The sequence below is a fragment of the Carcharodon carcharias genome, chromosome 5 (assembly GCF_017639515.1).
Source record: "Carcharodon carcharias isolate sCarCar2 chromosome 5, sCarCar2.pri, whole genome shotgun sequence".
Classification (NCBI taxonomy): Eukaryota; Metazoa; Chordata; class Chondrichthyes; order Lamniformes; family Lamnidae; genus Carcharodon; species Carcharodon carcharias.
Genome location: NC_054471.1, coordinates 39,965,924 through 39,980,026, shown reverse-complemented (window position 1 = coordinate 39,980,026; position 14,103 = coordinate 39,965,924). Strand labels below are relative to the sequence as shown.

The following is a 14,103-nucleotide window of genomic DNA, read 5'->3' as shown; positions in this document are numbered from 1 at the left end:
AGTAGACTACAACCTGGGGAAGTCCATGCAATAAGCTTTCCATTGTTCTCTGAAAGATGGTAAAGGCTGAGGAAACACCAAAAGGGAAGCATGCTACCACCCTTTGTGGGTATTGTGACATATTCCTGAGAGGTGTCATCTAATTCTAATTGCTGATAAGCATGACTCATGTCAAGCTTTGTGTACGTTGTCCCTCCTGCTAGTCAATGGGAATCAGGGGCAAAACTCTCCACTGGTTGGAGTCGTACCCAGCACAAAGGAAGATGGTTATGGTTGTTGGAGGTCGGTCATCTCAGTTCCAGGACATCACTGCAGGAATTCCTCAGCGTAGTCTCCTTGGCCCAGCCAGCTTCAGCTGCTTTATCAATGACCTTCCTTCCATCATAAGATAAGAAGTAGGGATGTTCGCTGATGATTGTGAATGCTGCTGAACATTGTGTAACTCCTCAGGTACTGAAGCAGTCCATGTCCAAGTGCAGCAAGACCTGGACAATATCCAGGCTTGGGCTGACAAGTGGCAAGTAACATTTGCATCACACAAGTGCCAGGCAATGACCATCTCCAATAAAAGAGAATAACCATCACCCTTTGACATTCAATGGCATTAACATCACTGAACCCCCACTATCAACATCCTGGGGGTTAGCATTAACCAGAAACAGAACTGGACTAGCCATATAAATACTGTGGCTACAGGAGCAGGTCAGAGGCTAGGAATCCTGTGATGAGTAACCCACATCCTGACTCCTCAAAGCCTGTCCACCATCTGTAAGGCACACATCAGGAGTGTGATGGAATACTCCCCACTTGCCTGGATTAGTGCAGCTCCCACTACACTCAGGAAGCTCAACGTCATGCAGGATAAAGCAGCCCGCTTGATTGGCACCACATCCACAAACATTCACTCCCTCCACCACCGACGCACAGCAGCAGCAGTATGTATCATCTAGAAGAAGCACTGCAGGAATTCACCAAGGCCCCTTTGACAGTACCTTCCAAACGCATGACCACTACCATCTTGAAGGACAAGGGCTGTAGATAGATGGGTACACCACCATCTGGAAGTTCCCCTCCAAGTCACCCACCATCCAGACTTGGAAATGTATCACTGTTCCTTCACTTCGCTGGGTCAAAATCCCACCCTAACAGCTTTGTGGGTGTGCCTACACCACATGGACTGCAGCAGTTCAAGAAGGTAGCTCTTCACCACCAGCTCAAGTGCAACTAGAGATGGGCAATAAATGCTGGCCCAGCCAGTGAAGCCCACATCCCATGAATGAATAAACAAAAATCCAATCTCGCCCAAGGTTGCTTGGCCCTTCACCTGCTATCTGAAAGTGTGTTGTCCAATTACAGTAGTGGAAGCGCCTGTGTCTACTTCCATTTTTATTGGTTTTCCATTCACTTGTACTTTAACAAACATTGGCTCTGTCTTCCCAACTTTCATGTTAAACAATGAATAAATGTCAGAATTTGTTGTTTCTGGCTCTTGTACATTATAGATTTCATTGGGCTGTTTCTTTTGTTTGCAAGCCTGCTTAAATCTTTCTTTACACTGTCTCATTATATGTCCATTTCTGTGACAATAGTAGCATTCAACTTTTTTAAACTACCAATCGCTAAAAACTGATAGTTTCCACCTGTATTAAAACTATTATCCAATTTCGCTGCTAAGTTACTTTTCTTTATCCTTTGGCTGTTTCCCACTTCTCGGCAAAGTCTCCCTTTATCACGCCACTTTTGGCTGACGGTTCTCGCCTGATTTTGAGGATGGCGCCATTTTGCGGACCCTGCATTTCTTATAAATCTTTTACAGCACTTCCCATGGCCAGCGCTATCTCTAGCACCTTCTTGAAATCCAGATTCACTTCGGACAATAATCTTCTCTGAATAATGTCCTCTTTCACACCACACTCTAAACGATCTCTGAGCATGTCGTTCAGAGTCCTACCGAACTCACAATATTCCATTAGCTGCTTCAAACTTGCCACGTAGCATGCAATTGTCTCACTCAGGGCTCTTTTTCATGAATTGAACCGGAGCCTCTGCATCATGACTGAGGGCTTGGGTTGAAAATGTCCCTTCACGAGATCCACTAATTATACAAAATTCTTTGAATCTAGGGCACAGGGTGCTGTCAAACTTCAAATCAAACTGTAGCTTTTGTTCCCACAAGTACTCAAGAGAATCGCTCATCTATTCTCTTCCCCCGTAATTTCATTCGCTTGAATATACTGAGACCAATTGTCCGTTGCTAGCTCAAAAGGATCGATTCTCCCAAATTGTGGCATTCTGAGTAAATATATCTTCTGCTATTTTAATAGATTTTGATGCTCAGAATCTCTGGGTGAGCTCCAGTGACGATTTCAATTTAATTTGATTTCTGCTGTTTTATCCTCATTACCAGTTTGTTGTAGGGTGGCCAAGTCGCCTATTTGTAATAGAGTTGATTTGCAGACAGCTTCTTAAGTAGAAACATTAAGTTTATTTACAATATACTCAGCAGCAACTACATGCGTGCTTTAATTACTACACATGGCCATGTAAAATCAGCTCTGCTGATCTGAAACATTATCTGCATACTAAATAATTGGCATCCCCAACAGATTCTTTTTTCATAAATTAAGGACAAACAAATCTTAAGGAGAACAGAGAAAATGTTTTAAAGAAATCCTGAAAACGTAATTGAAAAAGGGGCAAATTGACGTCGGTCCTTGGAAGGAATTGCCACGAACCATACCATGTGGGAGTGCCTAATCCAACAAGTTGCAGCGCAGCCAGAAACTGACCACATAAACTCTGCAGCAAAGAAGCAACGAAAGAGGAAAGCAAGAGAGCAGAACTCTGGTTTGAGGACTCCCTCAGAGCAACTCTTGTCCTCTCTGCCCAATGACCTGTGGCTCCAAGATTGACTTGCCGAGTCATCTGAGGACACACAAATCAAGAAGCCTGGTAGTCGTCACCCCCATTTCGAGGGACTGACGACAATAATGACTAAACTTGATTGGCCAGTTGAACTGGCTGGGCACTCAGGCTAGACCTGATGCAGGTTTTGATGTGTTGGAGTTAAATGCAAGATGAAACATCATAAAGTAGAGGATGTTTTAAGAGAAGATTTAAAAATCTTTTAAAAATTAAATCTGGAGAAATGCATTCACATGTTCCCATCTTTTGTGACCCAAAGGACATGAAGCTAGTCAGTTTTAGTTTCATAGTATTTCTGCTGGATGAGAATGGGAATTATTATTCTTTAGATTGGAAGGTTTAAGAAAATGAAAAGTATCTGAAGGGCATAGATCACGTCACCTAGTTGCCTGGATGCTTGTTGTGGCCCTCCCCTACTATGGGGAAAAATCCCAGCAGTGGCTGGAGGAGGCCTTTAAGTGGCCATTAATTGGCTACTTAAGGGCCACAATTGGTCCATGGGTGAGCTCGACGCCTCCTCTGCAGGTAAAATACCTGAAGGGCAGGTGATAAGCCTGCCATGGCACCCAATTTTACATTCCTCCCCCGTCTGCCATCCTGATCCTGGGACACCATAATACTATGCCAAATGTTTTAGCTGTGTAATCTTTCATCAGAACTGAAACACCGGCCTGGATTTTCACCAAATTGGGATGACTTGGGAGCCTTTTAAAAACGGCGGGCAGGTCCCGATTCCGGGAATCCCAACCCCTTTCCTGGGGTTTCCAATTTTCAAAAGTGCCTTTCTAGAATGCAGACTGGCTCAGGTTGCGAGCCCGCATCCTGCTGTCCTGATGCAGACGGCTCCATTGCTGGGATAGGCATGCCTTGGCCCTCTGTAATTTTCATGGAATTGAGCCAGCTTTTCAAAGAGGCATCTCAGAGATGTCATGAGGGTGCCTTTTTAAAGGTTTATGCCTCTGCATGGAAGGCTATACCCCCCCCACCCCTTCTGGCCCCTCATGCTGCCCCCCCCGTGCCAAACCATGGCACTTCTATGCCCATTCACCCACTATACAAGGTATGGAGTTAATGAAGCTTATATTGATAGTAGAATGTGTAGGAAAAATCTTTTTAAAAAAAAGTTATTCATTTATTACTTTCCACTTACTTACAAAAAAAACTCCTTGTACTACAAGCCCATAAAAGTCTCAATCATCCAGACCTTTTAAGCTTTCAATAGCAGAAACTGCAAGCTATTGAAACCTCTTAATCTTGTGTAAATAAACATTGTGTAATTGACAGAAGAGATCAGAGAACTAGAGCTGTCAATCAAGCAATGTTTCTCTTGGGCTCAGCTGTTTCAGCAGTATCATGGTTGTCTCGGCTCTCAGCCAAGCCTCATTATGCATTCTGTGAATTGAGTTGGGATATTTTACTGCCTTAAAGTTGCTATATAAATACAGGTTATTGGGTCTGTGTGTTTTCTGTATTTTTATTCATAATATTCCCAGTAGCTATGGAAGTTTGGAATCCTGGGGCTCCAATCTATAGTAAATTTTTGGCTAAAGTAAATTTGCATGAAGTATTGATTGTATCCATTGGATGATTGGATTGAACACTGCTTAGTATCAAAATGGAATAGCTGATAACGTTCTCACCTTTAACTCAGAATGTTGTGGGTCCAAGACAAGTGGCACAATCCAAGCACATAATCTGGGTTGATACTTGAGGGAATTACCGAAGGAATATGCATGTTGAAAGTGTATTATTAAATGGAGGCCCCATCGAGTGAATGTGAAATATCCTGTGACATTATTTAAAGAAGGGCAGAATGTTTCTCCAGTGTCCTGGCCAACATTCCTACCTTAGCTAATATCACAACTTAAATGGATTAATTGGTTATTCACCCCATTTGCAATTTGCAAATTGACTGCTGTACTTGTATTTAAGTAATTCATTGGCTATGAATCAGTTTGGGACATTCTGAAAATGTGCTAATATAACATGTCCCTTTTTGCATTTTCAGCTTGGACTGACAATCGCCATTCGTTACAGCCACAGGTAAATCCGACAAATACTTTTGAATCTTTGTTTACATGGAGAAGGGGCAGAAAAAAAATCAGATTTCTTAAAGTTGTGGTTTATTTTCTGGAGATGAAAAGGGGAAGTACAAACTGTGCTTTGCTGACTCATTCCTTCCATGTATTAAATTTTAGCTGTTGCTCAATATAATGGCCTTCATTTTTATTGCAAGCAATAACTTTACATGACAGGGCAAAGCATGTGTCTGCATTTGTAGGTTCAGAAACCACCATGGCTAATTTCCTGGCATCCCCAGAAACCCCCTGACAGAGAGTGCGTAGCTCCCCATTGCACTCCCCCAACTTTTACCACCTACACAAGAAAGATCCACTTCCTCGTGGGTGGTTGTGTAACTCCACAAGAATTGAATCTTGCAAATAGCTTATGATTTTTTTCATGTACAGAAGAGTGCTATAATTGCACTGCGAAACATAAGGTAGTGTAGTAATTTTTAAATAGAAAGTTAGAAGGGATAATCCGATCAGAAGGGAGGCAAAATGCCTAAACTGGTAGCAAACTACAGACGTGTTTTTAAATGCCTGGCCATCCTTGCCTTCATATTCAAACTATGTTGCAAACTTTAAAATGGCTTGTTTTGAGGGAGCAATTTGTTATAATGCTGGATAACTAATGCGGTGATGGATGTCTTTCTGCATGAATCAATAAATTTGGCATTACAGAATATTACAATGATATGGAGCTGGAATTTGTAATGTACTTCACCTGAGCCTGCCAGCAGCATTTTGGTCAACTGTCTTTGTATTTTTAATGAATTCACTTTTTAAATGATTTTGGTATCAAAATTTGATGGGGAGGTTGAGGGCCGCACAGAGGAGGTGACAGAATATTAGGATTATTATAGTGGTCAGAAAGCTGTGTTTTCTTACCCTGTGACATCCTATAAACACACCTTCCAATTTTTCTCACTTTTTTTACTTATATTTTTATCCTTTCTGAATTTTTCCCCTCATCCCATGTCAATATTTATGGGACATTTGAGAAGCAGCTTGAGATTACTTCACCCAGCAAAAGCTATGGGCTTGATAACATCCTGTCTGTAGTATTGAAGACATGTTCACCCAAGCTAGTCTATCCAAGCTAGCATCCACCTGACAGTGTAGAAAATTGCCTGTATATTTCCTATCCACAAAAAACAGAATATTCTGCCACTTACTGCCCTATCGGACCCTTCCCAACCACCAGAAAAATAATTAAAGGAATCATTAATACCAACAGGGGACACATAATCATTAATAACCATTAATGCCCAGTTCGCATTCTGCCAAAATCACTTGGCTCTAGACTCATCAGAGCCTTGATCGAAACATGGACACTTGGGATAAATGCCGGACGGTATGTCAGAGTGGTTGTATGTCACATCAAGACATCAAGGTAGCAGTTGGCTGACCAAAACTCCAAGGAGATTTACTTCAGAAAACCAAGGTCAATGGAGTTCCAAGAGAAAATATTCCTGTAGCTGGGGTCATACCTGACAGAAGAAAGATGGCTGTGGTTGTAGTTACCACTGGATATTACTGCAGGTGTTTTTTAGGCAATTGTCCTCAGCTGCTTCTTCAATGATCTATCCTCTATAGTAAAATCTGAGTGGGGTGGCTCACTGGCAATTCCACAGTGTTCAACTTCATTTGTAACTCCTGCTATAATGAAATAGTCCAAGAAAGCTCATAGCAGGACAAAGTTTGCCTTGATAAGGGCATGAAACATTCATACCAACAAGTGTCTTGGTCCAGTGTCCAGTGTTGATGCCACTCAACCAACAATCCAGGGGCTGTGTTCAAATCCCAAAATGGCAAGTTGTGAAATTGAATTCATTAAATCTGGTAATTGATGAGCTAAGAAAATGACCATGGAAAGCTGCTGGTTTTTCAGAAGAGGAAACTGCCATACATCGGCCAATACTTGAATCCAGCTCGATACTGTGGTTGTTCTTAGTGCCCTTAGGTCAATGGGAGTGTACAATTGCCTTGCGAGTGTCACCTAATATTTAATATTAAAAGAAGTGAATAAGAGAGAGCCTGGCCATCTCCTCCTGATCTTCAGTGGCATCACAGTCACCAAGTTCCTGCCATCAAGATGTTGACTTTATCAATTGGAATGAACTTAAAGCAATGCTACTGAATACAAGAACAGGGTAGAGGCAGGCATTGTGCAATAAGTGGTTCTCACTATCAATCAGGTATGTGATGGAACTACTTGCCTCAATGAGTAAAGCTGCACCAACCAGCCAACAGAGGAGATGATGGCACAGTGATATTTAGGGGAGGTGGTGGTGTAGTGGTATTGTCACTGGACTGGTAATCCAGAGACCCAGGGTAATGCTCTGGGGACCCAGGTTCAAATCCCACCACAGCAGATAGTGCTGGAATTAAAAGTCTAATGATGACCATGAAACCATTGTCAATTGTCATTAAAAAAAAATCTATCTGGTTCACTAATGTCCTTTAGAGAAGGAAATCTGCTGGCCTACATGTGACTCCAGACCCACAGAAATGTGGTTGACTCTTAGAAATGCCCTCTGAACATGGACAATTAGGGATGGACAATAAATGTTGGCCTAGCCAGCGACCGAATAAAAAAAAAAAGTGGTAAAGTGACTTGACTGGTAATCCAAAGGTCCAGGCTAATGTGAGGGGACATGGGTTCAAATCCCACCGTGGCAGCTGGTGAAATTTAAACTTGGCTAATAAATCTGGAATATAAAAAAGCTAGGCTCAGTTATGGAGACCATGACAACTATCATCGATTGTTGTAAAAGCCCATCTGGTTCACTAATGTCCTCTAGGGAAGGAAATCTGCATCCTTACCTGGTCTGAGCGACATCTGACTCCAGACCCACAGCAATGTGGTTGATTCATTACTGGCCACTGCAGTAGGATATGATAAAGAGGATACACACCAAAACTGACCAAGGTTACTTCGACAGCATCTTCCTACCCTCCAATCAGTAACTGGATAAGAGCAGTGATGGTATGGAATGTTAAGTCAGACTGTATCCATATATATTGCTGTTCTTACATCATCACTGGATCAATATTCTGGAATGGTCCAAATTATCCTATTGTAGAAAGAAAGACTTTCACTTATGTAGTGCCTTTCATGACTTCAAAACACCCAAAGCAAGTACTTTGAACTGTAGTCACTGTTGCAATGTAATAAATCTGGCAGCCAATTTGTGAGCTGTCACAAGCAGCAATGTGATAATGACCAGAAATTCTGTGGTGCTAATAAATATTGGCCAGGATTCTGGGGATAACTCCTTTCTTTAAAATAGTGCCATGGGATCTTTGATGTCCACCTGATCGAGCAGGCGGGGGACCATATTTAATTTCTCATCCAAAAGACAACACCTTAGTCAGTGCAGTATTCCCTCAGTATTGAAGTGTCAGTTCGGACTTTTGCATTCTCACTATGGAGTGAGATTTGAACCCACAACCTTCTGACTCAGGCAAGAGTGCTAACATTGAAGCACAGCTGACATTGTGGGAACACTATTGCTCCAAGGACTCCAGAGATTCAGGCTAGGCCCAACACCAGGTTTTTGGTGTAACTGGAAATGGGCAATCAATCCAGCCTTATTAGCATCACACATACCCAGAGAACAGTTTTTATATTTAAGATCATAGCTCCTCCTCTAATGTACATTGGGACATCTTGCAACTTGTAAGGCACTTTTTAAAATGTAACTCTTAAGCGTCTGCATTAGGTAAGTTTATCTTTTTCTATGGCCTGCACCTGCAAATCAGGTCTGCTACCTCTTGGTGTCCACTTGTGCACCTATTGGCTCTCCAGGCTTGAACTCCTTCATCTCACCTTTCCATGTTGTTAGTTCTGCTCTGCTCCTCTTGATTTTTTCCTACTTCTAGTATCTACAGCATGCCTCTATTGGGACTCCACCTTGTTAATTGCTACTTCTCTGCTTGATCACGCTTGTTGTCTCCTTACTTTTGCTCTGCTCCAAACCGTATCTACTGTCACTGAGGCACCTGTTGGTAACTATCCTGGAGTAGCAAACCCAACTGCCTCATCTCTCTTTCCTGACACATCACATTGTTTTCTGGGGATTAATTTCTCCATCTTCTTCCTATTCTATTGCTCCCCCTCTTTCCTCTGACAGGGGACCAAAGTTACTTTGCCCAACATTCAGCCATGTTCAGAGCCCAAGCTGTTGTGGATCTCATCTGTATGATGCATGTCAACCTGCTCCTTAATCTACCAGCAACTTATTCTCAATTGAATAACAACTTGTTTCTAAGTGCCTCTAATGTTGAAGAACTCCCAAAGAGCTTCATAGAAGTGTAATCAGGCAAAAATAGATTCGGAGCAAAGGAAAATAGTGGGAGGGATAACTAACAGTTTGATCTAACCTCTCCTCTCATCGTTGCCACCAACTTTGTGCTCAACTCTTGGTGAACTCCTTATTCAAATCCATTCTCTCTGGTTTTCATCCTTCGCACAACACAAAGGCTACCTTTATGTTGTATCCTTTGCAACTGTAGCTCCTTTGCATTTGCTTCGTTTTCAAAAGCCTCTCCAAAATTATGTCCCTAGTATTTTGGGATAGAATTGCTAGTTAAAAGTGCAACCTAAGTGTAAGTTGCATTATTTTTCATGTTTGTTGGTGCTTGTTTTTATTGTGTTTAGATGTACAAATCCATTGACTGAAATTAGCTGGTCGAAGTCTTGCACCAAATAATGACCAAATGTGAACCTTAATTCACTATGGTAAATAGTTTCCTCGTGGTGTAAGAAGGCATGACTGAAGTAGAACACTGCACTTTAGACTACTTGCTGTGGAAAATATTTCATGTGGCAACAGGGTGCATAATCCACCTACGGCTTTGTTGCTCGTGGGTTTTGAGGTAATTCCCTCGTAAAATATTTTCCACATTCAACAGCCTATTTTTTGATTAACCTATGTACATTTTGGGTGCGTGTTGGTGAAAAGTATCTCAATGTGTTGCACCCTTGGTTTGTCCAGATCAAAAATCTCTTTTTAAAAGAAAAATAATTCCATTTAATTAATAAAGGGTCCAGAGTAAGTAGGTATATTTATCTTGGCATTTTATTGTATTGCATGCGAGAATTTATTGCAGATTTTGCTGCTGTTCCTAACTTTATGAACTGAAAGTTTGCATTTGTATTTATCACTTCATTTACAATAACAAAATGATCCCACAAGTTCTCCCAGACACAAGGTGTTGCAGCTAATCTTTAACGAGGTGAGAGATTTGTTTGCTGAGAGATGATACAGATAAAGTTACTTTTGACAATTTTGACTTTTAATTGTTCAATTTTGTTTTTCTGGGCTCCAGATGTGTATTTCCTTTCTAAAATGACCTTTTGAAAGGCAATCAGAAACTAAATATAGATTTTTCATGTTCTGTCTCATCACTCTGCTTACAAGTTTCATCACTGTTAATTTTTGCTTTCAATTTAAAGGATACCTCCTGACTGGCAGTGAAATCTTTACTAAGCAGCTGCCACAAAGTCACAAGTGAGTCTTGGTCTGCTGAATGAGTAGAAATGGAGGGGTCAGCCTTGGCTCAGGGGTAGCTTTCTTGCCTCTGAGACAGGAGGTCTTAGATTTGATGTACACACCAGGCCTTGAGAACATAATCTAGGTTGACACAATGGAAGGATTTCCTTAGCTATAGGTAGTAGGTGATTCAGGAGAATTGTGTGTCAGAGTTTCCCCTGCTATAGACAAGAGTGAAATAGCTCAATAGTTTCCACAGCATGATTTATCTCCCTTCTTGAAGATAGTTACAATTTTTGCATCCCTGATTCATTGACTTGACTAGAGCATTTGACTTGGTAAATCGTGAGGCTCTGTGGACTGTGCTCCAAAGACTTTTTTGTCTAAGAAAATACATCACATTCCTGCAATTGCCTGATGATGCTTTGGCTGCAACTGTCTTGAGTGGAAGATCTGAAACAGATGCCTTCAAAATCCAGACCAAGTGAAGCAAGGTTGTGTGTAATAGCCCCCATAATATTTACAATCTACCTGTCAGTGGCTAGTCACCTTGTCAAAGATCAACTGCTCTCTGTTGTCAGTATTAAATACCATCTAGATGGAAAACTCTTTAACCTAAGTCACCTTCGTGCCAAAACTAAACTGGCCTCCACAACTATACAAGTTCTATGGTTTGTGGATGACTGCACATTGTTGCCCACTCTGCACCAGATTTGCAAGTCACCCTTGATCTTTCCAATTCTGTATACAAGAAACTCGGCCTGTCCTTGAATGTTGCCAAAGCAAAATTCATGTATCAACCAGCATTTGGTCAACTAAATATTCCACCCTCCCATATATGTTGAAGGAGAATCTCTGCAATATGTTGACTACTTCCCATACTGTGGCAACCTTCTCTCTCAAAGGTCCACCATCAATGAGCAGATCTGACACCAGATCAACTGTGCCAGGTCAGCCTTTACAAACTGATTGTTTGACAGCAAATACCTCTGCAAGTCAACAAAAGTCTTTAGCATACAGAAAGGTTGTCATCACCACGCTCCTGTACTGCAGTGAGACCTGAACTGTGTATCATTGGCACATAAGAGTGCTGGAGAAATTTCCATCGACAACGCCTTCGCCACATCCTCCAGATTCAATGGGAGGACCGTCGACCAAATGCTAATGTCCTTCTTGAAGCCAGCACCATAAGCATTCAGAAAAACTCTTGCAAAATCAACTTCAGTGGACTGGACACTGCATCCGGATGGCCAAAAACTGTCCCCCCTCCCAAATCATATTTTGTTTTCTCAACTGTCAAATGGCCAACGTTTCAGGGGAGGACAAACAAAATGTTTCAAAGACACTCTGAAGCTCTCCTTGAAGCACAGCATTGACATTAATGACTGGGAGGAACTTGCTACCAGTCGTTCAGAAATGGCGGCAACTTGTCCATCAGGGGAGTTGAAGGGTAAAGGGGGTAGACAAGAAAGCAAGGTTGAGACCACAATCAGATCAGCCACGGTCTTATCAAATGGTGGAGCAGGCCAAAGGGCTGAATGGCCTACTCCTGCTCCTAATTCATATATTTGTATGTAAGCTGCACCAGGCTTTGAGTCCCAACGTCTTAATGATGAGGCAGGGAGGCGGTAGGGAATGTAAGAAAAGGAAGCAAATCCTGCACTGCAGATCGCACTAACTCATGGGATGTCCTGCCCAAAGTACCCAAAGATATGCTGGTCGGGAATTGACCTGTTCAGTCACGTGAAGACCCATGGCAGAAACTTGAGACCCTGAGTAGACATCATCCTTGAATTGAAGGACAGCTGATGATGAGGTTGACATAGTAGTACTGGAGGGGGACAGCAATGATTGAGCAGACGATTTAATGTCTCATCCTTCAGGTAGGTGTGAAACATCCCAGGGTGCTATCCAGTGAGGAGGTGGGGAGTTTTGTGTCCTGGCCAACATTTATTGCTCAACTAACAAAACTAAAACTGATTGTTGTATGTGCTGTAATGTAAAGGTGCTTGGCAGAACAAGGATAAATGTGGGACTGGAGAATAGTACCACCCCTGTATGATGTACAGAGTCATATGGTAATAGACTGAGAGGACAATCTAGAAAGAATACTCTGGAACCAGCCTGTATGGAGGTAGCAGCACCATGCAGGACAGTAACTTGGGATCTGTAAATAGTTAAAGTTTAACAATAAACGGTTCATGTTTAAATATACAAGTCTCAAGATCTCATCATTGACTCATCTAAAGAACCTATATTACAACACTGATGAACTGGTCATTTTTCTCATTGTGACTTGTGAGGCCTTCCCAAATGCAAATTAGCTGTTGTGTTTTCCTACATTATAGTAGTGACTGCACTTCAAAGGTACTTTATTGGTTGTGAAGTGCTGTGGGGTGTTCTTAGGTCAAGAAAAACACAATCTAAATGCAAGTTCTATGTTGTCGATCACAGCCACCCATGAGGTATGTTAGAACCTCAGAAAAGTAGGGCCAGGGGACATGGATTTGAAGGAATGAAAATCCAATTTAAAGGGGATGTTGGCAAGAATGTGGTGACAGCATGTAATATGGGAGAAGCTGAAAGAGAAATTAAGGAATGTTGGCATGAATTTCTTCTCTTTGAAGAGTAAACAATAGTAGGAACAATTAGCCTGTGGGGTAGTGGAGATGAAAACAAGGTTGTTCAGTGTGTGAAAGGCAAGATGCAGTAAATGTTGGAAATCTCTTCAAGCATTCTAATAAATTGCAGATGCTTGAAATCTTTGTTTAGTGTGCAGTTGGCTGTAATAATGGAGAGAAATGATGTAAGAGAGGGAATCTTTACCAGATCAATAGCCTATTCTCATTGACTTTTCTTGTAGTATACTTATGCCACTTGTTAATACATGTAGCTTTCTTTTAAATAATGTTCTATACGTCAAATTTCTCCTACATGTAGTGAGAAAATAAACTTTTTTCCACTTGGGTGGAAGCAGCTTAGCTGAGTTCCTCTGGCTAAGAACCTTCTCAAGAAAGAGAGATTTCATTGAAAACCTGTTGTGTATATTATAAATAGGTAAAGTCGTGTCTAGTCCATCAATGAGCCTGCAATATTGTAACTAATTTCCAGTCATCTTTTACATTTAAAACAAATATATAAAAATATATACATATGCATGCAGTGCTGATTACTGAACTCATCGGTCTTCAGTGTCTGGTGAAGCTTTATTCTTTCCACGAGCACGCAGCATGTTGGAACATATGAGCATTGGATTATGGTAAATTCCAATTTTTATTAAGACACTTGCACAAAAATTTGTTTGGGCCCCATTCTGTGCCGAACCTGTTAATATAGTAGTATCAACAGATGATTGTTCCCTTTGTTGGCCGTGCCTTTCTACACGGAGCGAGCAACTTTCAATCTGGAAGATCAGCAGTGATAGGCAAATGTGGGCAATTTTCCATCAGATCCTGGCTTGAATATTGTTCTAACAATCACTAGTGCTAAACTCCCATGATTTATTACTGGAAACACAAGAAGGGCTATTTACATCAGAAGTCCATATCCAAAATACCAGGAGTGAAGCTTCATGGAATACTTTTGCTGCTGTAGAGCTGTCTCCCCATTCCCATTGC

At 41.5% G+C, this 14,103-nt stretch overlaps 1 protein-coding gene across 4 annotated transcripts in view; it reads left to right on the top strand.

The window, feature by feature from the left end:
* Positions 1 to 14,103, top strand: part of acoxl (acyl-CoA oxidase-like) — a 406,862-nt gene that overhangs the window by 94,646 nt on the left and 298,113 nt on the right. For all 4 annotated transcript variants that reach the window (XM_041187832.1, XM_041187834.1, XM_041187831.1 and 1 more), the window contains one exon: positions 4,934 to 4,968. In XM_041187832.1, coding sequence (XP_041043766.1) covers positions 4,934 to 4,968 — 35 coding nt within the window. The remainder of the gene's footprint in view (positions 1 to 4,933; positions 4,969 to 14,103) is intronic.